Raw genomic sequence first — 26,720 nt, 5'->3', positions numbered from 1 at the left:
GGATTGTAAACATCTACGTATTCTTTATTACTTTTGTATTCCTCATTTTAGAATAACAGTAAAGTCATGAAAAACCATGAAATAAAAGAAATGAAAGTATGGGCATTTTCGTAGTGATTATGATATTGGCCCTATTAATAAAACCCAAACTCTCTTATATTTTTAGCTTCTCCAAAGTAACCCCTCTTGCATTTATCACAGCTGTGCAAACTTAATGAATTCTCTCAACCAACTTTATGAGATGCCACCAGTGAAGATGTCTGTTTGGAGTAATGGATTAGGCTAAACACAGCCTGCAACTAAGATATCAACTTAAGGACATTTTTGTTATATTCTGTCTGCTTCTTTCACACCGGCTGTGCTCTAGTTTACCTTGCAGACTCAAAATGTGGGAATAATCAGGAATAAACAAGACCAAAAGGGTTGGATTTCAAGACCTTACAAACATTACGGATCTGCTTGTGTTTATTAGCCACTCATTTGAGCGACCTTAAGGTCCTTGCACACTGAGTCTGAAATTCTCATATGTGTTTTTTCGTATTCGTGATTCGTTGGCTCTGAATTGTCAAAACACCATTCAAAATGCTTGCTACGGGTGCGAGAAACGCAGAAAATCGAACCATATTTTTTTTTTATGACGGACGAAAGTTTCGGAGGCAGTGTGTAAGCGTGATTAACAAAACATGAGGTTGTATTTATTTTTTTAACGTGCGAAATTTTCGGACGCGAATTTCGGACTCAAGGACCTAACGTTACCCTGCTCGATTGTGTATTTTGTTCTCACAAACCGAAAAACTGCAGGAAAATGATGTGTTCCATTCAAATGAGTCAATGCAGTTGCTTTTAACAAAGGCAGCTCAGCAGCGAGGTTTGACGTTGTAAATGTCTGTATGTGTTGTTATCTGAGGAGAAAAGTGCTCAGAGCTCTATTATCTGACATGGGACAGGAGGCTTCTCATCAGCCTAAGCACACTGATAACTGCTCTCCAGAACATAATCACCTACTGAACACCGGCCTTCTGAGAATCGCACAGTCGCACAGACTGGGCTCAGTTTCAGGAGAGATGAAGCACATGAAACATGAAATTAGACTTCTGAAGATGTATATTTCACTTAAGCTCTCTTGTTACTGTCTGCAAACAATGTTCCACTCATCTTAGCTTACGATGTCAGCATAGTTTATACTACTTTAAAGCATTAATTGTGTTTCAATAACATCATTTTTTTTTCAATACTACTAATTATCATTAGCTACTTTAAACTACTCTTATTTTTATTTAATTTCAAGATTATTTGAATAATTCATTTTATTTTAAATATTATTTTTTAGAATTATTAGCTAATTAAACTACTGTAATCAACTGCATATATTATTAATATTTTATTTAAGCTTAAAAGGCCATGAGTAAGCCATAGCAGGGATATTTTTGGAAAGCAGAATTAAATGGGCGATGAGATAAATAATGTGTTGTTTAGTTTGTCAGCCACATTGCTTCATTCTGTTAATTTGGTCGAGTTTAACTTAATGAATTGCAAAGCATTTTTAAAATTCTAGGCTCAAATTTCAACTCCACCCACAATCACAACTGTCAGGGGTCTTAAACGTAAGTTTATCACTGATAGAGAGAAAAAGAGAGGGGGACAGAAAGAGGGGGAAAGTGTCACCAGCATTAATGCCACTGTGAACTTTATTTTTGTAAATATCTTTTGATTTTAACACTAAGTTCTGGGTTCCTGCCCTTTGTCAATTGCACATGTCAAACTATTTTTGGAAAAAAATATAAAAGACGACATATATATTTGCCTCTTTTGGCGACATCAGAAAATTATTTCTGTATCTAATAAATGCTGAAAGGTAACAAAACGGATGGCTGTGACTCAAGCAGTATTGCCTTCGTTTTCAAACTTCTGCAACGCCTCGGAAAACATGAAGGTATGTTTGTTTCAGTTATTTTATCTCATATTTTATCTTGAACAAACATGGACAAAATACTACTTTTTTTAAAGGTAATCACAACTGTAATTGTTCATTTTGATAGAGTGACTTTGATCATAAGAAATCACTTACCATGTTGACAGATGAATAGTTGTATACTAAGCATGAGTGTATAATACAAAGTATGCAAGTTAAAACCTAACTCACATCTCCAATACATCACCTAAAGAGATATTTTTGTACTGTCATTTTTTTTACATACTTGATTGAGCTCAAAAAGGGTTAATCAATAAATGTAAAATATTTGATGACTCTAAGGCTTGGAAGTTTGAAAATGGCTGTTTGGATCTGGACTGCAAGGATCCACACCAAAGCAACGGCAACTACAAACCGTCACAGTTTCTGACAGATGAAGACCCCAATGATAGTGAGGGATGCTGGGATATGGAGTTCCTACTGTCGGATTGGGGCAATACATCGCCTGAACGGTCCAACTCTCAAAACTACACTCCCCAAAGGCCAACACCACAAGACCAGGTTCACAGTCCTGATCTTTACCAGGTCCAGGAGTTGAATGGATCAAGGGACCAGACAAGATCAAATAGACATCAAGCCTCTGTCACAAGTTCACTGTCTGAGCTGCTTCCTCATGAAGCGACTTTAAGTTCCTCACTGCCTGAACTATTTAACGGAGGATATTTGGAACAGCAGCAAACGGGGAAACCATTCTCACAGCCAGAAACCCCCCATCAGTTTAGTAGTTTCCCTGTTGCTAATGACATGGACAGAGAAAATGAGAGAAACAGCATGGGGAAGATGAAGTCGTGGGATTTTGGACACTACCCTCAGCCTGCACCTCTGATACCCTTCACCGACTCCAAATTTGTCCAAGCGTCTGGGATGGCCATGGACGCACTGGTCTTTCCTCCACACCATCACTATAACTTCATCCAAAACTACTCGCATCCCAGACTCTACCAGCAACAAGTGAACTACGTCCATAGGCAGCCAACCAACCCCTATCTGTCCACACAGACCATGGTGCCTGACTCCACAGGGCCCCCTGCAGGCCTGGAGGGGAAGCGCATTCGGAGAGGGGTGGTGAAGAGGAAAGCCACGGTACACAGTTGTGAATACCCAGGCTGCCATAAGACTTACACTAAGAGCTCCCATCTCAAAGCACACCTCCGTACACACACAGGTAAACTGAACATACAATGTCAATGACAAAAGCACATGCATCATTACGTCCATGTTTAAGGTCTTAACATTATAGAATGGAATGTTTTTAAGTACAAATCTGCAACAACAAGTAGAAAATAGCCTTGCATTTCCAGACTTTGACTATGGCTTCATATGCAGCTAATTATATACACACACACACACACACACACACACACACACACACACACACACACACACACACACACACACACACACACACACACACACACACACATATATAAATGTTTTCCACACCACAATGAATATCAGCAACAGGATATTATGTTATGATGATGTATATGTGATATTTATTTTGGTGTCCGAATTTATTTCATATGCTCAAAGCATATAGTTTGACTGCGCCTTTAGAGAGAAAAAGACCATATAACTGAGCTGTAAAGCATCCAATTACAGCCTTTCAGTTGAGTTTTCTGTAGTAGATTATACCACTACAGACCATTATGTAAAAAAATAATTAAATAATGACACTGCAGTCTCTGCAAAGGATTGCACATAAAACACTGAAAAAAGTGAAAAGTGTGTATAGACATTGTCGACAGAGTTTCACAGACAAACAAAACAAAGCGAAATATACAGAATATGTAGAGGCTGAGACTATGTAGAAATGCAGACTATTTCTTGACCTTCTGCTCTTTTCGATGTCCTCAGGTGAAAAACCGTACCACTGCACATGGGATGGTTGCGGGTGGAAGTTCGCCCGTTCGGACGAGCTGACAAGACACTTTCGAAAACACACGGGACAGAAGCCATATGAGTGTATGCTCTGCCACAGAGCCTTCAGCCGGTCCGACCACCTGGCATTACACATGAAGAGACATGTTTGAGGGCAGACACAAACAAAACAGAGAAATACAAATGCATACACACAGAGGTTAGTCCATGAGGGCATTTCAGAGGCTTTGAGAGGACCTGTGTTCAGTTGAAGATTGTTTATACATCAAAGTATATTAGCACTATGACATGACCATACAACTGACATGTACACACTGTACATTATGTGAAAAAGGAGATGAGTTGGTGATTTTCTTTTTTATATTATAAATTTGTAATCATAAGCAGATTTCACACCGATGAATAACAAACAGTAAAAAACATCAGACTTATTTCCAATCCGGACCCTTTAGCTAAACTGTATGAATTGGGAAACGGTAAATAATTAATTGAATTCCACCTATCAAAAATGGATTACTGTGAAAAGTAGAAAAAAAAGGAAAAACTTTTCAGAAATTAAAATAGTTTACTGGCAGGGCATTGCTGTAATGTTCCATAATTAGTTCATGAACATAAATAAGCAGAAATGTATGTAGCTTAAAGTGTGATTTTTATTTTATTTCATTATTTTACAGAATTATTTTATAATTTTGATTTAGTATTTACATCTAATTTCCTATTTATTGTCTATAGTCATTATTGTGTGGAAATTCTGTAGCGTTTTAAATGTTACCAAAAGTCATAAAAGTCTTCATGTGTAATGGTAATATCGCTATTTATACAACAAAATACCATCAAATATATTTTGCTTTTTATATTAATGTTAATGTTTTTGTGAAGCATTTAGTGTTTTACTGAATGATCTATTTATGTGATCTTATTCAATAATAAAGCAACTGCAATTCTGTCCTTTCTCCAAGTCTCATTTCCAACCAACAGATGGCATGGTGCCCGTACAGAAACTGCTCCAGTGCACTGCAAAATGTGAATCAAAAAGTAAATACCGGTACATATATAAGTAGACCCACAATTACCACAATCACCACAAACCATGCACACCATAAACACATGTAAACAAGATTTACAGGATCTGTTGTAATGCCATAGTTGGTTTATGGTGTTAAACCTGTTTGAGGGGAAATCAACTGAGATTAAATAGCCCGGGTTATGTTTTGAGCGTAAGACACATGACACACATGCACTTATGTGATTACTAGGAGGGCATCTGAGGACACAAAGCATTGTGGGGCTGCATTTGTTACAAAGAGTTAATATCGATTATGTCAATTTAGCAGAGCTAATTAAAACACATAGATGGGTAGAAAATGAAAGATTGTAGGGATTTTTTTAACTCTTGTTAAAAAATGAAATGCTTGTTTGTCAATGAAAATAGTCTTTAATAAATCATACTTTGAGGACAAACTGAAATTCATTCAAGTTAGCTGAATCTGATACAACATACATCTTCGAGACATCTCGGGAGCATTCTCAATTAGAAATATGTCTACTGTATGTTCTCATGTTGTTCCAGTGGAGTTGTGTGTTAACCACTGATACCACTTTGTAATAGTAGAAAATAATAAAAAATCTTGTCCTCAGCTCTGGGACACATTGCTGTGCCTAATAAGATCATTGTGAACAAAATGATGTTGTTAAACAGGGATCAGCGACCCATAGTGAAAGACACGGAGGAAGAAGGGAGGAGGTACAGTATAAGGTTACTCTACAGCCTTTGGAAGAACAACAGCTCACATAATGCAACACAACAGCACTTCAAGTCAGCATGAAACAGAAGTTGCGACGGTGTTTTCTTCCCTATTGTGACGTATATTCGAGTTCAACGGCTTCTCGAACAAGATAAAGTGTAGGGCGGGACTTGATTTTGACCATTAGGAATTGACTGGATGGTTGTTGTTTGCTATTGGTCGATCTCATGTGAGTGACACGTTGCCCCGCCCTCACTCCAGTAAACACATCATCAGAGAAGAGATGAGATGTCGCTGCAAGAGAAGGGGAAATTTTTCTGATTAAAGATTTCAAGGGCTCATGATTTTTTTTTTTAAATAATGAGTTGCACGGATAAATCATTTAAATCCAAAAAAAAAAAATAAGTTTGCTTGCAGATATGCACAATATGCACCATAAACTGAAAACTACGCAGAGAGAGAGGGTGATGAGTAAGCGTTGCCATCTCTCTGTCCTCAACTCACCCTGTGATATCAGTCCAAGAGCTCTGTGTGTTTGGGTTTGTGTGTGGGTGTGTGTTCGTGTGTGGAGGGTCGGTGACTCAGACTCAAGCAACTGCCTTAATGTACTTAATCTAACAGAGACGTCACAGACCACAGCAGGTCATGTGTTTGTCATTATTCTGCAAGAAAACAACTCTTAAAATATAATATTGGTTAACTGGTCTTGATAAGTATTCACATTATGCCACATTATGCCCTTTTGCAGCATCTTGATTTTGTTTTTGGTGTCTCTCTTCCCAGTCAGTAACACTCTGGGTGCCTTTTCCAAAAGCAATGTTAGACAACCATGGCCTATCATTAACAGCATAGTTCAACGAGTTGGTGTTTCCCAAAACCAACAAACATTTGCAAACAGTATCGCAAAGTTGTGTGGTGAGAAGCTAAGTTTCTTGTTTGTATGACATGTGGACTTAATAAATCCTTATCTTGAGCAAAATAAGCAAGCTGACATTCATTACAATCTATATCTGTCACAAATTAGATCCAATGAAGACGATGATTATGGAAAGGTAACAAGTTTGTTTAATAGGTAATTCAAGATGCAGCCAACATGCGAGACAGCGTGCAACGCACAAACTGTGTGCACTTAACACAAACAATAACACAAAACAGAGAGGAACTTAAATACACAGATGAACAATGAGGACAAGGTGATAACACTGAACACGGTGAGTGATGACGATGATGATTGCTGGCAGGTGCGGGTAATGGTGGAGTGAGTGCAGGTGTGAGCCGGAGAGGATGATGGGAGATGTAGTGCAGACGATGACTAATGCTTTCTGTACACCTAAAGACTTAGAAAAGATTTAGAAAAGACTTTATAAGATTATCAGCTCACATCTAAAGACTTGGGTTCACAGTTTTTAGTCTCAGACTAAAGACTTGATATAATATCAAACATGTTTGATATGAAAGACAAGAGAAAGACTGGCATAAATCGGGTCGCCGACTGCAGATTATCACCTCACATTTAACGATCGAGACGACGGGAGCGCGCCGAGACTCCAGTAAGATTCCTAAAGACTGCCGGTCTTTAGTCTGGGACTGTGAAAATCCTTTGGTGTACGCCTCGAAATATCTTTGATTTAAAGATTTAATCCTCAGATGCCATGTGCATAATTTATAGCAAAGAATCTGGCATTAATTCGATCTCAAACGGATTAATTACAAGAAGCTATTATGCACCACCTGCATGACATCATTAATCAAAGTGATTGAATGACAAATTTGTGACAATGCGGTTTGGGGAAACAGTCGTGACTAGCTGGTTGAGTTTCTTCAATGATGCATCATACTATGGTAGTTATATGTTAAGCAGTGAGTTACGCTGTTGTATGGGAAATGCATCTCTATTTAGTTCCTGTCTCTATGAAGCCCCTCCTTCTGAAAAGCACAGTGTACTCTGATTGGTCGTCTGGACCAGTGTGTTGTGATTGGTCAACCGCTTCAAGCAAGTTTCGGAAAAGTAACCCCCCTTGCCATAAGCACTACTAAAGCAACTCAAGTAGGCCACTGCATTTGCCTTGGGCAGGAATTTTTTAAATTAAGAATATTGTGACGTTTATGGTCACGGCAGAAAACTCAAGACTACATTCATGTCGTTTCGGGGAGTCAGAAACAGTGCGCGTTGATATAGAGAATAACTCCATTTTAACTTCTTTAACTCATCTTTTTCATTCTCATCAGCAACATTACACACTAACGAAAGATGAAAATGTAAAAAAGCACGTCCCATTTAAGAGTAAATGGACAAAAAATAGCGCTATTTTATGCATCATTTCTCTTTTGCAGTTCTGTGCATATTTTGGAGTTTATGCCTATTCTGATTTGAATGTGACTTTAATTATTGATGTTCTGTTGAACTGAAATTACTACTAAGCCTAATGAAAGACTAATATCAGTCAGAATAATTGCTTACAAAAAAAACCCTCCTTTAAAATAAACTAAAAACTCTCTGGATTTGTAAATCATTAATGCAATAATGTGGTTAATCAAATTGGTTGCCCATGCACACTCTATTAAGGGTGAGGGTTATTTAAGGTAAGAAAGAGACTAATGGCTAAGTATGGAAATTAGAAATTAGATTTCTTTGCACGCTTTGTTACAGTGGTAACTCAATGAAGAGATGCTTTACAAAGGGTCTTTATGTTGTTTATCTCTGGCTGTCTGAGGACAACAGCTCTTTTTCAAGACAGCTCCTATGCAAGACTATTTGTATATCTGTCCTTTATAATATATTGCCAATTCAACCTTCTGCAGGCCAAAGGCCCCTTGGTGGACAGAGAGACAGACCAGTCCTGTTACATTTTGTCACATCATTTATCAAATTGAATGCTGAATTGAATGCTTAAATGGCAAATAACAGCACTGTATTGAATTGATGCAGAAAGCACAGCATGGTTGGTAAGGAGCTCTACAGGATTACACATCAACTAAATCACTCCTCTTAAGCTCAAAGACACTTTCTCCATTCAGCATGACATTCATTTGGTTAAAACCAGATTCTGACATAAAAAGGTGATGTTTCTGATTGATATCACTACAGGTGAAATCTTTTAAAGCAGTTTAGTTAAGGAACGCAGGTTAGGGTTTTGGTTAAAGGAATGTTCCAGGTTCAGCACAAGTTAAGTTTAATCAACAGCTCTTATTACCACACACACAAGGAATTTCAACTTTCTTTAAATTATTAAAGATTGCCTTAAAATTATTAAGTAGCCTAATAAACTTCATGCGTAACTGAACAGATTAAAGGGGTGGTTCAGGATTTTGGACATCAGACCTCATTTCCAAGTAAGCCTGGGTGTTATTTATCAGTGGAGACAGTTGCTAGCGCGAGTCAATGGTATCTGCTAGCCTGCCATTAAAAACAGTTTTACCCACTCCACAGTACACCAAAAGCAAATAAATTATAACGCCTGATTATCGATGTAAATGTCTGTTGAGAGAATAATGTTAGAAATTAAACTACTCTTGCATCTCAATGATCGCATTACATTTACAGGAACTAGTTTCTCAGCAGCGCGGAATTTTACTTTGCTCCGGTTAGTAGAACTGCGCCAAAAAGAAAACACAGAACAGAAGCACACTACAGTCGGGACGTCTAGCTAGCTAGTAGTAGCCTTGAACAACAATATTGAAACATTCGATTGTAAACGAAGGAATTGGCAACATGGTGATATACTCTGCTTCTGTAGTGATGAGTGTCAGCGGCAGGTAAATACACTTGGGTGATAGTCATGTAAACCGCTCTCTCGGTTACCTAAGTAACTTAATATCACTCCGCCGCTGCTGTAGACTGTGGTAATAAATACAGTGAACAAAGCATAACTATTGCAATGCGATGAAAGGGTAGTTTGATTTCTAACATTTTTCTCTCAACAGACATTTACATAGATAGTCCGGCGTTATAATTTATTTGCTTTGGTTGTACTGTGCAGTGGGTAAAACTGCTTTTAATGGCAGGCTAGCAGATACCGTTGACTCGCGCTAGCCTAGCACCGGCGAACTATGCAATTGGAAGGACTGGATGACATTTTTTGAGAACTGTCTCCACCGATAAATAACACCCAGGCTAACTTGGAAATGAGGTCCGATGTCCAAAATCCTGAACCACCCTTTTAAGTTATGTGAACTTGACGAAAGTAGTCTAATTACATCTAGAGATAACCAAGTATGTCAATATGACATAAATAAATAAAGAATAGCCTAGTGTATGTTACAAATAGTACACATCAAAATAATAACCATTTGAGCATTTGTATATTGCTGCCTTTAACATGAGATGTGATAAGATCTTTTCAAAAGGAGATATTTTACACTCAGCTTGTTTGTGTGTAATCCATCGCGTGCGCCTGTTGCGTTGTTCTGTCTGACGTAGAGTTCAGACCAGCTGACCTCGCGAGCCGCGACCCGAGCTAAACCCTTCAGAGAAACAGAGAGATTTGAGCAGCAGTTTACAGATGAGTACCTATGATGAGTAGGCCTACACACTCCTGCGCTCGCTACGAGGAGGACATCGCTTTTCTCCTGAGTCCTGACTTCTTCCATTTGAAAGAAAACCAAAGCGTTTTACTGGAAGGTAAGCAGACATAATAAAGTAATTTTGACAGCTCGTGATTGACCGTAAACGACGGTCCATAACTTAATACAGGCTATTACGGTGGAAACGTTGTAAAAAGCCGCGTAAAACATTCGAATCTTTAGTCAGCGAGTTTTTAAGAAAATCCACATTCTGTAATAGCTTACAATTTTGAATTAAAATGACTAGCAATTTTAAATCTTACCTTAGCTCTAAATAGCCAATGCAACATCATTGTGTTCTAATTCGTTTCAAGGGTTGTCAAATATATTCTTCAAAGTAAATATTAACTTTGTTAAACATTGTCATGCTATCAAGATTTTCATGTCACTCATGTCACTTTTCATGTCAAATATAATTTTTCTTATAACCCTCTGTAGTTCCTTTTTTAAAAGTTTCCTTTTTTTATTTAGGCTATTTGAAAGTGAAATTCAAGCCACGACCTTCAAAAGGTTTTGTTAATTAAAATTTAATAATGAATTATTAATAGGAATTATGAATGACCAGGTTATGTTAAAATATCCATATTACAAACAATATACCTTTATTTTAAATATGCTATATTGCTACAGTTATGTAATATGTGAACCTATATAAACACCTCAATTATATTTCTGCTCTCAATCACTAGGGGGAGCTAAAGGTCTTCAGGACAGCAACAAAAAGAGTTTCTTGAATGCCAACATTACAAGACCTGTGAGTGTCTTGAGATTTCACACATTCATTAAGCCCCAGACTCACAACATGGGGGACCAAAGTGTCACGCAGGCAGAACAGAGACTGATGTACCCGAAAGAAGTAAATGATCCAGTCAGTCAGGAGGGTGCTGTATCCTTCACAGAAGAAACGGTGTCCAGCAGCATGATAGCCCGCTCTTCTCTTATCCATCCCAGAGGTCTGAGACGCCAAGAAAGAGCAGAGACCGTCGGCAGCATCACACTGCGTCGCAAACGTGAGTCTATCCCTGCTGTGAAAAAAGACGAAGGTTATTGGGACAAGCGCAAAAAGAACAACGAAGCTTCCAAGCGTTCGCGTGAGAAACGCCGCATCAGCGACATGGTGGTAGAGAACCAAGTTCTGGCTCTTCTTGAGGACAATGCACGCCTGAAAGCTGAGCTACTGGCACTTAAGTTCAGATTCGGTTTGATCAAAGATCACACAGATTCACCAGCACAGATCTGCTCATATGGTTCATATAACCAAACATTTCCAGCAATACCCTGCTACTGCCCCAACACTAACCCACAACCTGCCCATAGACACCTCGTGTCGATCCCACAGCAAAACTATGGGTTCTTCATCCCTGGAGGATCAAGCATTGGGAGCCCAGAGCTCTCAGATGATGCTGTAGGTGAACATAGCATTGGACACTATCGAGGTGACGAACAGCCAGGCCGTATCGCAGAAGTGGATACCAATACATTAGTGTCAGGATGGCGAGAGAACAACATGAAAGGTCTTCCTCATAAACTGCGTTTCAAGACGCCATGTAGAATTGAAGGTGCTGAGGTGAAAATCTCTCCTCAGTTGTACAGTCTCAGGGTTTCTGGACACAGACACACACACACACACACACACAGTGCCATCAGCTTGTTCAACAGCACATCAGAATAACTCTTCCATTGACAGATCTACAGAAAGTCACAGCGCTGTTAGATTCCAGCTAAGCGCTTTGAATGAAGAGGTGGCCGGCCTCGAAAAACTGTTCTCTCAAAAGCAGCAGTGAACTGAGATCGAATCTGTGACATCTGACTTCTGGCCAATCCAAAGAAAGAAGCTCCTTTTTCTGATTGTTACAGACAAATAAGAAGCCAGCTGGATGTTCGCTGGAACAGCTGGCAATCAGAGCCATTTTTCATTCTTGTGAAATTTTCATATGCCAGTCTGCACCACTGGTAATGTTCATAACGTGCTGGATTAAATGAGAAATATTGTGAAAGCAAAAAGCTCTCCTGTTTTCTCCTGTATACTGTTGTGCCGGATTTGTTTAACATTCAACATTGAATAAAATCGAAACCTTTTCTGTACCTTTCCTATTCAGCACCTGTTATGTTTTCATTAAATATCTGTTTATGGACTTTTGTTGGTTGAAATTAACTTGGGATTCAAAGTTCTCCTTTTTTTTACATTCATTTTATACGTCAAAAGTGATCTTGTTTCATAAATAAAGTGTAAAAAAAAATTACTCAGAAAGAAGGGAAGTAAAAAAAAAAAATTTCTACAAACTCACATTCTTTACAACCCAAGGTCTATATTTACCTCCATGTTAATAATCTATAAGACTCAACAGAGAATGAACTGTACTTTTAAAGCACATATAGTTTTGCTCAGAAGTTTGCAATCATGACCACTGCATTTGTATTATTAAATATTGTCCAGAAGCTATTTTTAAAAACACACAAATTATACTGTTAACACCATTCAAAAGTGTTTGTTTGATTTTTTTTTTTGTTACATTTTATTTGAAGGTTTCCTTTTTACAGTGTAATAATACAATTTTAAATTGTAGCCTTTACCAGTGTTACCGACTTAAAAAAAAGAAAGAAAGAAAGAAATTACTTTTATTCAGAAAGGATTGCATTTAAACAGTGACATTAAAGTGTCAAAAAGTAAAGCCATTGCTGTTAATAAATGCGGTTCCAATGCACTTTCCATTCATAAAAGAATCCTGAGGGGGGGGGGGGGGGGGGGGGGGGGATCATCACCTTTTCCACAATTAAGCAGCACAACCATTTTCAATATTTATAATCAAAAGAAATGTTCTTTCTTGAGCACCAAATCATCATATTAGAATGATTTCTGAAGGGTCATGTGACACTGAAGACCGGAGATATGAAGCTGAAAATTCAGCTTTACCATCCCAGTAATAAAATACCTTTTAGAAAACAATTATTTAAAATTCTAATAGTATTTTACAGTACTTTTACTGTATTTTTGATCAAATGCGGTCTGGGTTCATAATATTTTGAGTTGCCTCTTCCATCATTGATGACTGCAACAACCTTTATATATAGAGAGCATGAGTATGAGTGCGGTGAACCTGGATCAAAACTGTATCGAAATCTGAAAAAGGGGTCAAAAACTATATTTGTGAAGCTTATTTAAAATTTGAATAAGATTTGTTTTTAAAACAAGCATCATGCAGAGCAGAACTGTACATATTCATATAGTAAATTATACTTTTTATTTATTAATTTACCTCACATGAACCTCATATACTCAGTTGACGGATCTTTACAGGGCGACAGTCTTTTTGTCTCCCACTGTTCTGAAGACTAAAGTGGCTGATTACAGCAACAGCTTCAATGTCAAAGCAGCGTCAGCATCTCAACGGCTATTTAAAGATGTGAGAGTGAAAGTCATTGATTCCCTATAGTAAGGTGTGACTTCAACATACAAAGCTGAAAGAAACATTGGGGGAATGAAAATCAGAATCAGAGGGGAATGATAGGTGAATAACACTGATGTAGAAGCAGCCTAAACTTGACATAAACTGTAAATCTGTCCCTCAAATCGGATTGTTTGATTGCAGTGTTGATCCAGGAACATGTTGTACTTGGTAAAATCACTTTCACCGTGTTCTTATACCAAGTGAGAGTGAGTAGAAAGAAACAATTTATTTCCTTCAGGATTCCCACAGTTCCACTGGCTGCGAGACAGTTTATCGCAGCTACATGTTCAATGTCAACATCAGCACTTCTGTTGCCATTTTAAGCAGCGGGAGACAAAGTTATTGATTCACGAATGCATTTTTTGCTCAATGTTAAACATGCAAATTGTGCTCTGTATTCCGTATGGCTTTCGGGCAGATGTTTGGGCTGATCTGTGTTTGGTTTATCAGTATGAATAAACTTATTAACTGAATGTGTGAAGCAGCTTTGTTAATAGGGGGTAAGTCATAAAAGAGTCAATTTGAAAAGTGTGAATTTTAATTTACATGAACTGCTAATATGCACCCTGGTGTAGTACTGCTATAATATACTATTGCCCAGTTTCACAGACAAGGCTTAATTCTAGTCCCAGACTAAAATGCATGTTTAAGCAACTTGCAGTGACATAATCTAAAATATATCAGTGCCATTATTTTGTCTCAAGACAACAGAAATATATTTTTCTAAGGCACATTTATAAAAGCTTACTTAAACATCCTAATTTAACTAAGGTCTAATCCTGGCTTAATCTAGAAACCAGGCCTATATTTACACTACTAATACATATCCTCCAGATTATCATTTTAATTAGCTAAAAATTTGTAGAAATATCAGTATTAATTTTTTGTTCTAATAAACACCTTGTAGGGTCATCATGACCTTGAGCACGAGGCTAGTTAATGTTAATGTAATAGCTAATAATTGTTATTATATATAAATTATTATTAACAACAACATTTAACCTCTTTTTCTACTTCATCGGAATGGTACGAAACTTGGTAAAGGTTTTGGCACTTGCTATGTCAACACACACATAAAAAAAATCATGGACATGATTCATAAAGGTAAAATGGTCCTTAAAAAATAGTCACACTTGTGCTCCTCATGGTCAAAAGTTAGAATATTGGAAATGAATGGGAGATGAATTTCATATAGTCGAAACTTTTGGTGCTGCGGCCAAACAAAATCTTACTGAAAGCTCATTTTTTGAGATATCAAGCTCAAATAGGGAACACAACTTGTTTAGATGTATTGTTTTAGAGTAAAATATGTTTTTGAAAATATATATCTCTTTTGTGCATTTTTCATTACAATAAATGTAAAATGATGTAACTTTTTTAAGTTCTTCGTCTTTGAAAAGGGAATCAGTCTGTGCATTCAAGATTTACGACAGTTTAAGGTGGAAATTTAATTTTCAGGTCTATGCTCAAAAAGTGAATAAATGGATTATACTAGCATGAATATTATTTAGTGCCATAAAATAAATAAATAAATATAATTGATCTAAAATATAGTAAATTCACTTAATTGAAATAATAAAAAAAATCAGTAATTTGACCGCCGTGCGAAGACCAGCAAAGGGTTAAAACACTTAACATGTCTCATGTTTTAAATGTTACCATGTGGGCGGCACTACCAAGCTTTATTTACATATTTATCTATGACACAATAAAATGTGTGTTTTTAAAATGTACTTTAGCATACCAATAAACAACATGCACATCTACAACATAAAGATGGTCCTGATTTGAAAACACTGAGTAATTTTATTAGGCGTTCTGCTTTTATGAATGAGGCAGGATTTCATAATATTGCCCCGACTTATAACTACTAACATCTGCTCCCCTTGGATCTCAGATCTACTAGTAGTCCGGCAAGCAGACGATACAGCTCCACAGAGGATGCCTACGCTACTTCCTGTTCCATGATCCACGTTAGATAAATACACATTGGGTTCTTTGTCTCTCCCAGCACCCCTCATCAACCCCTCTCTCTCTGCAAGGAGGAAGGGGGGGTGGGGTAGGGGTGACCAGTTGCTAGGCAGGCAGCATAACGGTTGCCTAGGGAACTGTAGCAGACGCAGCTGTGAGTGAATGGGGGAGAATGCAGAGGGGGAGGGAAAGGCAAGTTCAAGGCCAAACCCCCCAATCTGCGTAGTGTCCGTCAGCACCGCAACAGATGAAGGGCCTAAAACTGCATGGGCCTAAAACTGGCATGTCTCCTGCCACGACCCTCTTGATCTTAGCACTTCACTAGGGTGTTCTAGCGTGGTGAAAGACAGAGCAAGAGGTCACATGTTATAAAGATTGTTGCAGCTGCCCGGCTTTAACATATTGGTGCTACTGGTAAAAATACACATATAGTTGAGTTGATTCGTATCAATACATTCTTAAGGTTCACATACAAATTTGTGAGGAAATAATTGTATTACCATACTTGAATTTGAATGTAAATTGAACAAACTTTCCCTCAAAAGGACCTGAGTCAAGTGCATTTACCCTGATGTGGCGATTGCTTAAAGTAAAGGGATAGTTCACCCAAAAATTGTAATTCTGTTTACTCACCCGCAAGTTGTTCCACACCTGTATGAACTTCTTCCTTTCCTTTGAACACAAAAGAAGATATTTTGAAGAATGTCGGTAACCAAACAGTAGATGGACGGACCCCATTGACTTTTATAGATTTTTTTCTCTCCATACGGAAGTCAATGGGGTCCATTAACTGTTTGGTTACTTACCGACATTCTTCGAAATGCAAAATAGCATTTCTTTTTTTTGTATTCAGCAGAAGACAAAAATTCATACAGGTTTGGAACAACTTGAGGGTGAATAAATGATAAAATTTTCATTTTTGGGTGTACGATCCCTTTAAGCAGGTATCCAAGGATTCAAACTGAGGAAACGGTTGGAATACCCCCTCAGACGTTAAACATTTGTTTATGTATAATTAGCATCTTCTGAGAACTGTGCTACTGTTGCCTGCATCATTGTTCAGGTCAAGGAACTTAAGCAAAACAGGAACAAACCTACTCATTCATGTCGTGTAATATGTGACTTGGAACAAAAATTACACAGACACGTCGCACACAACCAAATGTCGGTAAATGCATACAAGAACAGAATGTTAAGAATGTAACTTGAACTTGCCTTCCTGTTCTGAGACTTATCTGTGTGCTGTATCATGTTATGAAAGAGGAATACTATACCTTCTTAAACAAGCTGTCCTTGCCAGCAATAAATTGCATTTCTGGGCAACTAAAATCAAATACAGAACTAAAACCAAATGAAAATAAATTTCGTTAGCAGGATAAAAATGTGTTTATTTTAGGCCCTTTACTAATTTGGTGTATATAATCTGATATGCTATATGAGGTGTATTTAACTATTTACTTAAATATAAGGTTACAATTTATTTCGATAGTCCACTTCAGACATAATTTGCAACTACATGTCAACTAACTCTCATTAGAGTATTAGTACTACACTGTCTGCTTAATATCTGTTAACTGTATTTTGATGCTCCCCAACAGATACTCTACTTTGCAACTACATGTCAACGTATTCTAACCTGAACCCTTACCTAGCAGTCTACTACAGTGTACAAAGTTAGTTGACATGTAGGTGCAAAGTTACTTATAGTTAGTAGAATGTCTAAAGTGCCTGAACCATCAAAATAAAGTTACACTGCAATTACATTCTTAACTGCTAATTTGCAACCCAGTGAAAATAGTAACATATACAGATATAATATACTATATTTACAATAATAATATGCATCCTCTAGATTATCATTTGAATTTGCTAATATTTCATTATCAGATTAATAATAATAATAATCTCTGATATAGCATGAGAACATTTCATTTTACTAAAAAAGACTTGAAGTTTTGTCTGTAGCAGTCTTATAATTTGTAAGGCCAGTAGGAAACAATCTTTAATAGTCAATACATGATTTTATCCAGTTAACCACAGATTATTGAAAAAACAAAAAATATAGAATTTATTTGTAGGGTCATGACCTTGAGCACAAGCTAGTAATGGCTAAATTTGCCTACATGTAAAATCATGAACTATGTAACTTTTATAACAGACAGTTATACCAATACAAATTTAAATGTTTGAGATAGATAGATAGATATATAGATAGGTAGATAGGTAGATAGATAGATAGATAGATAGATAGATAGATAGATAGATAGATAGATAGATAGATAGATAGATAGATAGCCTACCTACTATTCCTTTGGTTAGCATTAAGTTTGTAGTCACATTAGACTTTTATTTGAGCCAAAGTGTATTTTATGCAATTGTGAATATTTACGCAACATTGGCAGTCTCGTAACCTCCTTCTTTCAGAGGAGCTGTTGAATACACAGAGGCGTGTTGGAGCAACTGCACACTGCTGCTGTATGCTGTCGGTGTATGAGGTGAATGTCGTTACAAGGAACCTGAGAAGAGCTTTTTTTTTACCAACTCCGTCCCCGGTTTCTTCGGTCATTTCGGCAGGAGAGGAGGCTTGTGTATCGTCATGATGAACAAGAACGTGACTAGGCACCCAAAGCTCCGTGTTACGCAACCGCTGACCTACTAACACACATTCGAGGACGACAAGAGGAGAGAGCGTGTGTACGTGTGTGTAAGAGAGGAAAATTGGAGCAAAGCCTCCGACATAACACAAGGACGAAGAGGGAGGGAGAGACAGACGGCGAATAGCAGCACATTCAGGGAGTCACATTAATCGACACAAAGCCGGTGAGCGGATCACGACCCACACGGGACATTTTCAGCCCAGCCTGAAGTTGTAAAAGGAAGAAAGACCAGAATCGGGACGAGAAACTGCATATAGAAGCGCGGACGTGCGATTTATTGAAGAATACAAGATGATTCTTTCGTTTAATTAAACGAATGCGCCATTTCACATAGGTGAGTTCAACTGCACTCCGTTTATTATATAATATTTCGTAATATTGGCTGGGTGTATTATGTTTTACAGAGCTTGTAGCAGGCTAAACAGTTGTAGGCTAGGCTCTTACCTTGCAACGTGGTCAGGGCATGTTATTGTTCACATGGAAACCGACTCCGGGTCTGAATGGCTCTCAAATGCTTCGCCGACTGCGAATTTTATTGGTTTTCAGTGGTTCTTTCTTTATTGTTTATGTTTTCCTATTTTAGATTGTAATGTAGCAACATATTATCTCGCACTGTGCACTGCATAGCTGATACATTTTTACATTCAATGTCAAGGCGAGACGGTCGTGGCGTGGGGGAGGTGGGGATCATTACGAAATCCAAAAGCATGAGTGGCTGTGGGTCAGTTAATGTCTGTGCATTGCATTGCGGCGGCACCACAATTCCCGTATATTTCAGTTGCAAGTTAGCGTTTCTTACAAAGCATATGGTTGTTAAACTAAAACACCGTAAAGCGGTGCCACGCGAATGGTTGTTGGGTGGCACGATGTTCACTGTAGCGAGCAGAGAAAGACCCTCTTCAGATGCGCGAGATATTAAAAAATCGCGTCACCATAGTGAATAAAATTCTCGTCATGCGAGTACGTATCATGTGGGTTATTGTGCAATGTGAGGCGACGTAAAACTTTTGGTTTGGGAAAGAGAGAGGCAGGGCTATTTACTTGTGTAAGCATACTAATGTGCAAACCATTCAAATGTTTAATAATTTATTTGTCTACAGTGTGGGGATAAAAATGCATGCTTGGCTTATGACCTAACGTTACTCCTAAACTAAGTAGACTATGTCCCTTAACAATTCCACCACTCCCCATTCAGCAATGCCAGGAATCTGAAACTGCCTCACATTGCTCCCAAACTTCTTACAATACGCAGCATCAGTCCGAAAACCAAATAAGAGCATTCAAGAGATGTGCATACAGGTGGTGAGTTTACTCCACTACATAAACTAATCGGAAGGTTTGCTAGCCTAGTCTCTAGTCTGACAACTTGCTGTGAACTTAATTTTCATAGACAGCTATTGTGATTTTAGCATTAACCCGTGTAATTAAGAGTCTAGCCAAAACACTTACAGTCACACTGGCCTACTTGGCTTTTAGGTTGGAAGGAAGACTAGAGGCGTAACCGTTATACTTGCATGTGACTGAGTGAACACATGCAGAGAGGCTTCCAGCTGTAAACACTATCCATGTGGGACGGTGCATAACATTTTAATGGGACCTCAAGCTCTTTTTCCTCAAATGTAGACTCTTAATTCTTGGAAGAAGAAAACTAAACAAGCTAAGGCAACCAATAACAAAATTTGTATGTGGTCAAAATATCGTTAGGATGGTTATGTCTCCCCTCTTTTTCTTTGAGCACCATTACTATCCTAAGCCACTTATCTACCATAAAATAAAGGTTTACAGATACTACATTTATAGTAACTTAGGTGTCTGAGCTCACCATCTCCTAAAATGATCCTCAAGTGTGATAACAATCTGGCATCCAGCCACAACCTGCAGTCTGAACTGCACTATACTGCATGCTCTGATTCACGGCTGATTGGTGATATTACAAAAGCTGGACTGTATTGGACAAGCTTTGTGGTGTAAGAGCAGAAAACCTCATTTTGAAATCTTCCTCCCTTTCTCAATGCATTTCAGGAAATTGCTAGTGCATTTGATGCGTATTAGTGCATCGCTGGCATGAATCATGGCCCGCTTTAATCTAATATTCTGATGATGACGTATTTGCTTTTTTTTTCTGTACCTCCGCAGTGCTGGTAAATTCCTCTCTCTCATCCCCCATTTGGAATCCTTAACTCCTCCCTCACCCAAGCACACTATTTTTGGTAGGCACTATAATTCCTCCCCACTTGCTCTGACGCACTCTCTCACAGACACACAGCCGCGGACGCACACACCGTTGCCGCCCCACTGACCTATTTTACAGCATAGCGTTGGACCCAGTGCGCGCACGCACCGTTTACGGACCAGCCGGTTTCTAGGTCAGTGGGACACACACACGCAACGTCCACCACCCTTCCCGTGCTGTAGTTTACGTTCCTACTGAAAAATGATAATGCATGGACCATACTTTGTGCTTCCATGTTTTCTGGAATCTTAGTCACCACAATGCTGTGAGCCTAACCACAATGGACAAAGTTACCCACAAATTTAGAAATACAAAGTAATATTCTCTCGTGTGGTTGAAGATAAGGGAAATTTCAATCAGACTTAAACAAAACAGGCATAGGCAAATTTCTATGTTTGCTTTTTAGAACAATGGGCTGTTTGTGTTGTACTGTTTTGTTCCTCTTCCTCTTTTTGCCGTTGAACTATGAGAATGCCGGGTTTTAAGGTTGTGTTTTAGTGATGGTGCAATAGCTGTGTGTGGTTATGTAACATGAACTCCGATTCTCACAATGAGCTGCAAAATAGGATGAGCTAACAAATCAAGGACAAAGTCCTAATAGTTTTAGCACGGTAACAAAAAGACATTATTCTCTACTACCGAATGAAACCGTTTTATAAAAAAATAGCACAATAATAAGTCATTTAAAAAGATAGTTGTGTACATGTACTCATTTTTAATAAACAAAATGTTCTTGGTTATATTGTCGATAAATGATGTTTGGATCACTAATAAATGATGCTAAGAGAATGAGGGTTATTCTGGATATTCCACACCTTTAGTTCCCTGCAGTCCTGGCAGTCAGTCAGGTGTCTCTGATTATGTGACAGTGCAGTATCTTACACAATAAGTGTCCTACTGCAGCACGGCCTGATCTCCTACTCGCTGTGCTAAACTACTCTACTGACCTACATTTCTCTAGAGCTCATAGAACAGAGGAAAAACAGAACATTTTTAGTTGTTGCCAAGATTGGAAATGGGACACTGGGTTGTTTCCGAATTATTACATGAGAATACATTTTCTTAATGCATCATTTGACATTTGTCCATGGTATTTATCATCAAAGCTGCAGCATTGAAAGGAAAAGGTCTTCATAAAACCCTCATATGAAAGTCAATCACATTTTGTAATAGAAGGGATTGAAATTACTTCTAAAGTTAAATTACATTCACACAACTACAACAAAGTAAAAAAGAAAAAAGAGAGGTAATGCCACCAGTGCAATAAAGTAGAACATTTAAAATAACATACCATTCATAATAACTAATCCTACTCTTTTAATTCTTGTTACCTTTTACTCTATGATGTAGTTGTTTTTGTTCATTCTTGTGGACACATTTCAACACCTCCTGTTTCATTGTCTTTACAGATCTGTTCAACAGAGACTATGATAAAACATTGAGCTGAGACGGATCAGACGAACGATCAAGTTTATTCTCCAACAGAAATCCCAGCCTATACAACCACATCAGCCATCAAGAACAAGGAGCTTTGCCAAGTCAACAAATTTACATTGTCTAAAATCTGAGAGAACTGAAAGCAAGCTAAACAAAAAAAGAAGACCATCTCTTTTTTGGGACAAAAAGCAAACAAACTTGGAACACACTCTTCCAATGACGGTTGTTTTTGTTGCCTTCCATCTTTTTCTTATCTTTTTGACCAATCTGGACACTTAAAAGGTTTGAAGACATACCGGCAATTAAGTTTGTTTTTGAAGATTCAGAAACAAATAATCTTCAGTATTAAAAAATTAAATTTCAATGTCCACTGAGTGCCAGTTATACAAACTGGCCTCAATAGGACCACAATGGAAAGCCTAAATCTCCCTACCCAAAATAACAGTGCCAGCTTGGAAACATTAGAAACGTTCTCAAACTACAGTGAGAGTTTACCATCACCTCGAATCGCGAGCCCTCCTCGTCAAGGTCGACTAATAAAACCAAAACCCAACTCCAGCTGTCGACGGAAGCGGGAGTTCATCTCTGATGAGAAAAAAGATGCATCATACTGGGAAAAGCGACGCAAGAATAACGAGGCTGCAAAGAGGTCAAGGGAGAAACGCCGGCTCAATGATATGGTGCTGGAGAACAGGGTAATGGCACTGAATGATGAAAACGTACGGCTGAAGACAGAGCTCCTGCAATTGAAATTGAGATTTGGACTCATAAGCTCTGCCTCTTACATGGAAAAGACCCAGCAGATCAGCCATGGTAGTGAGGCAGAGACTAATGGAGCTAATGGTACAGGAGCAACTTCCGGAAATCCCTATTACTCAAGCAGTGGATACTCTAGTGCTTCTCAGGTCATGATGAACTCTGATTCCTCAGAGGCTGAGCAGCCGACCAGGAGTGAACGCCACTCAACGTTACACAAGTACTCCCCCCGTGGATCACTCTCCGACATGTCTGATGGATCTTCACGGGACAGTCCTGAACCTATCAACTTTGACATCAAACACGAGAGCTCTGGAATGGACATTAACAGGCTTGAGGCAAGTGTTCTTAATGGCATGTTCAATGGCCATCAAAGTCTCGGACGACTGGAGTCTCACCAACCTCAAGAAATGGAGAAGCAAGAAGGCGTCAACAACCCAGCCCCTCCATCTGCCACACCCCAAAGAAGTGTCATCCTCTTTCGTTCCGGAAGCAACTCCTACCCTGTTGAGAGCCAAATGGTTGAGGACATGGAGCAGCAGGTGGCATCCCAAACACAACAGAATGGGCAAATCACCCATTTTACTCAAACAGGGTGCAGTCTACAAATAAGACCTGATGGTTTAGAGACTCTTTCGGAGGTGGCGCAGCAGCTGGCCAGGAGGTCTTTGAATTCTCCAAATTATGAATTCACTATTGGCAAGGCAGATGCCGGGGAGAGCAGGCAGTTTGTCATACAGCAACAAGACCTGAGTGTTCAAGGACAATGCAGAAGTCAGGTTCAAGACAGCACCCCAAATTCTTTTGCCCCAGATTTGCTCAGTGAGGCCGGAAAAGCCCTTGTATGCCAGCGGTCCAATCCCTACCTCGGCACTCTGAACGAGGAGCCACCAGAGCTAACGTATGAAGGTTGCCCAAGAGCAGATGGCTTCTACCAAGAGCACTCCTCCTCAGGCAAGGACACCTCCTCTAGTGACGGAGACCCACGCAGCTCAGATAAAGAAGCCTCCACTGACGATGAATCTCCCTCATCCTCTTCCTCCGATACTGGTGGATTTCACGCCATCCACCAGTCAGCATCCTCACCCACCATGGTCATCAGTGATTCTTACCTGTACGGAGACAACCAAGGTGAAATGAAAGGCACTGCTCTGCCACACAAGCTAAGACTTAAGTATAGAGCACTGTCCAATGGTGGCTCCCAAGAAGTCCTGGCCACAACGTCACCTGATTCCGCTCTGCCACAGCACCCCTACCTGGCGCTAGCGCAGGTTAACCAGCAGCAAGGCAGCAGCTCTGGAAGCAAGGAAGGGGAGAGTGACATAGCAGATGAACTTTACACACAGTTTCCTTCCAGAGAAAAGGAAGAGGGATGGAAGGAAAGTGGGAAGAGGAGTTCAGGAGGACGAGGTAGCAGAAACAAGAAACGTGACTGAAACTGGCACATCCCATCCTTTAAATGAGTTAAGACAGGACTTGTTAAAATGTCATCTTTACCATCCTATAGAAAGAAAAAAGAAAATGTTACCAGTTCTTTGCATGAAAGTCTATTGCTTATGCAGAACAACAACAAGAAAGTAACTTGTGTTCTTGGTCTGTTTTCTTATCAAGAGCAATTCTGTGACTTTTAATGCAGCTCTGTTCTCGAACATTTTCACTCTTAAGCACTTAACTGTAACTTTAAAAAGTTACAAAGAGGAAATTAAGGCTCTTTCTAATGATCTATTTCCTCTTTCAAAACAAATCTACAAAGCTCTGTATAGCAACCTTTGACTCCACTTTTGAATATTTACATATCTCTGCCATGTTTTGTAGCTTAGCTAAATTGATGGGTAGTTCCTGAACCCAAGTAGTTTTCGCCACACTTCATGGAGTTAAAGACTCAAGTCCTTTTCTCCCCACTGATTTCAGAAGAAAAAACCTCAACAGATTCATGCCTGTCTCTCTCCTCCTCAGCCTTTGGACTTTAGCATTATTGAAGCACTTGGAATATTATAATACTGTGACATGACTAAACATATCATATTTCAGTACATTTTATAAAAAATGGCAACATGTCAATCTTTAAGAGTAGAAAAGTGGGAGAAAGAATACAAACACTGTCTTCTACTTACTGTTTGAATTCCTGTATAGTCTAATCCTAATGTTTATGTCTGATGCTTCCATTATATTTTCTAAGTCATCGTATTTATGTCACTGTATCATTTGAGAGATGCCAGAATGTTCTCTTCATAGTGTTGTGGTCATTCATAGGTCAACGCTAACCAGTGAAAATCACCTTTTGTCCAGTACATTGCTATACTGTATCAGTGTAAAGGAGCCTGATGGATTTACCCTCTCCAAAGGTCACTGTGACCAGTCCTTTTTAAAAAAAGAAGAAAAGAATTTGCAATCTACCTGATATTTAGCCAATTCGAGTAAAAGCCCTTTCAGAGATGTCAAGGTGGTCTCTTCCAAGTTAATATGCGGAGTGTACAAAGTGTAAAATATATCATAGCCATCTCAAGATGGTCGTGTCCTCTGTGGTAAGGCTTCAGAGACGCCTCACATGCTACCTCATGAGAAGAAACGGTTGAGGTTACTCAGAACTGACGAGTTTCTCCTTTGGTGCGTGTAGCCCATTGCATCATCATACCCATTAAATGTTCCATAAAAAAAGTTAACACACCGTAAAATGCTGCAGCACACAACTAAGTGTTACCTAAACACAAATTCAGTCCTACTAGTTGTCTTTGTAGAATTTACCACAGCTGAAAGCTGCTTCTGCACTGAATTTTTTTCATCAGATTTTATACAATCTGTGTTTATTGTTCCCAAACAGGTGCCTGGCACTGGCCATTATGTAAAAAGTGTACAGACAAATTCTCTTTTGAGTATTTTAAGTTTGTATCAAGTTTATTTTGGCATTCTATAATAATAATTATTAATATTGTATTTTTATTTTATATTCCAATGCTATTATTCTTTTTGGGTTGATATTTCTTGTGTCTGTTGTCTGTTCACCTCAATGTGAGACAGTATGTATTTTAATGTCCTGTTCATCTATTTCACCTCTGTATCCTGGTGTATTGTGTGGTATTTACTGAAGTTTTAAGAAAAGAAAAAAAAGATGTTTGTTAAAAGAGCTGGGCATACTTGTCACGGTGCTCGGAATGACACTAAAGGAGTGGAAAGAAAAATAAAACATGTTGTATGTTGAATTTAAGTTGCCTAATGTTGTTTATACTACTCGGCAAGCCTTAATTCCCCATAATAAAGTGTTTCCATAAACAATCATAACACATGCACTTTCACAAGATTTAAAACCAGACCAAAAGAATAACAGATAGACTTTATACTTCCAACTTGACTTTTCCTCTCCCCTTCTAGCATTATAAACTAATTGAAACGAGAGCTTTGCAAATGCATAGGGACACTTTGTACTCCTGCAGGGCGCAAGAGTCATCCAATGTGATGTAACACTGGCTAAGTCACAGCACTTATGTCACAGCCCAAAGACGCACACACATATGACAAACACACACGCACATAGGGATCTGCAACCGAATAGAAGTACACATAAAAATGCTTTCATGTTTTCTGCATCAATGGATTGAATTACCAACATTGGAAAGGAACACGATGTAGCTGGTCACACTGTTCACTGGTCATGAAAATATACTACCAAGTACAGGCACTAATTCAAAGAAACAAATAGACTAGAGCAGAAAAACAAGTTATGTAACTGTTCTGATATCAATTGACATTATAAAAAGAATAGCTTGAAGTGCAGGTCATAATCCAGTCCTTTCTACCCTCCGCCTCACGAAATTACATCTCGTCTTTCTCACCATTTCTCCACTAGATCTTTTCTGATACACAAAAACTGTTAACGATTACCTGTCATTTATTCATTAATTTATTGCTCCTGGTAGACTGCCAGTTTGTTATATCACTTACCCTGTCTGGCATTAAGTAATATGCATGCATGGCGCTTACACAACCTGCCGTACAACCTTCATCTGAAAGTATGTGACCGCTTCTGCCATTATTCAACTACAACTACAGAGCCATAAC

The 26,720-nt window shown here is 38.6% G+C and overlaps 3 protein-coding genes across 5 annotated transcripts; all 3 read left to right on the top strand.

The window, feature by feature from the left end:
- Positions 1-1,582: 1,582 nt before the first annotated feature.
- Positions 1,583-4,799, top strand: klf1 (Kruppel like factor 1 (erythroid)). Its single transcript, XM_077199603.1, has 3 exons — positions 1,583-1,933; positions 2,255-3,137; positions 3,830-4,799. The coding sequence occupies exons 1-3, from the start codon at positions 1,868-1,870 to the stop codon at positions 4,003-4,005; spliced, it is 1,125 nt and encodes a 374-aa protein (XP_077055718.1). The 5' UTR covers positions 1,583-1,867; the 3' UTR covers positions 4,006-4,799.
- Positions 4,800-10,021: 5,222 nt separating this feature from the next.
- On the top strand, positions 10,022-13,595 carry nfil3-3 (nuclear factor, interleukin 3 regulated, member 3). The gene is made up of 3 exons (XM_077199914.1): positions 10,022-10,219; positions 10,851-11,761; positions 13,443-13,595. Exons 1-3 carry the CDS (start codon positions 10,111-10,113, stop codon positions 13,593-13,595), a joined length of 1,173 nt encoding a protein of 390 aa, XP_077056029.1. The 5' UTR covers positions 10,022-10,110.
- A 4,408-nt stretch (positions 13,596-18,003) lies between these two features.
- On the top strand, positions 18,004-25,049 carry nfil3-5 (nuclear factor, interleukin 3 regulated, member 5). Of its 3 annotated transcripts, XM_077199637.1 has the most exons (3): positions 18,294-18,401; positions 20,375-20,448; positions 21,881-25,049. In XM_077199637.1, exon 3 carries the CDS (start codon positions 22,319-22,321, stop codon positions 24,098-24,100), a length of 1,782 nt encoding a protein of 593 aa, XP_077055752.1. In that variant the 5' UTR covers positions 18,294-18,401; positions 20,375-20,448; positions 21,881-22,318; the 3' UTR covers positions 24,101-25,049. The 3 variants fall into 3 exon arrangements, with proteins under 3 accessions (XP_077055750.1, XP_077055751.1, XP_077055752.1); XM_077199635.1 differs by lacking the exon at positions 20,375-20,448 and having other exon boundaries at positions 18,004-18,572; XM_077199636.1 differs by lacking the exon at positions 20,375-20,448 and having other exon boundaries at positions 18,288-18,401.
- The last annotated feature ends 1,671 nt before the right edge of the window (positions 25,050-26,720 follow it).

The sequence above is a fragment of the Siphateles boraxobius genome, unplaced genomic scaffold (genome assembly GCF_051911475.1).
Source record: "Siphateles boraxobius isolate OS27281-9 unplaced genomic scaffold, OSU_SipBor_1 41, whole genome shotgun sequence".
Lineage (NCBI taxonomy): Eukaryota > Metazoa > Chordata > Actinopteri > Cypriniformes > Leuciscidae > Siphateles > Siphateles boraxobius.
This window is presented reverse-complemented; position numbering and strand designations above follow the sequence as displayed.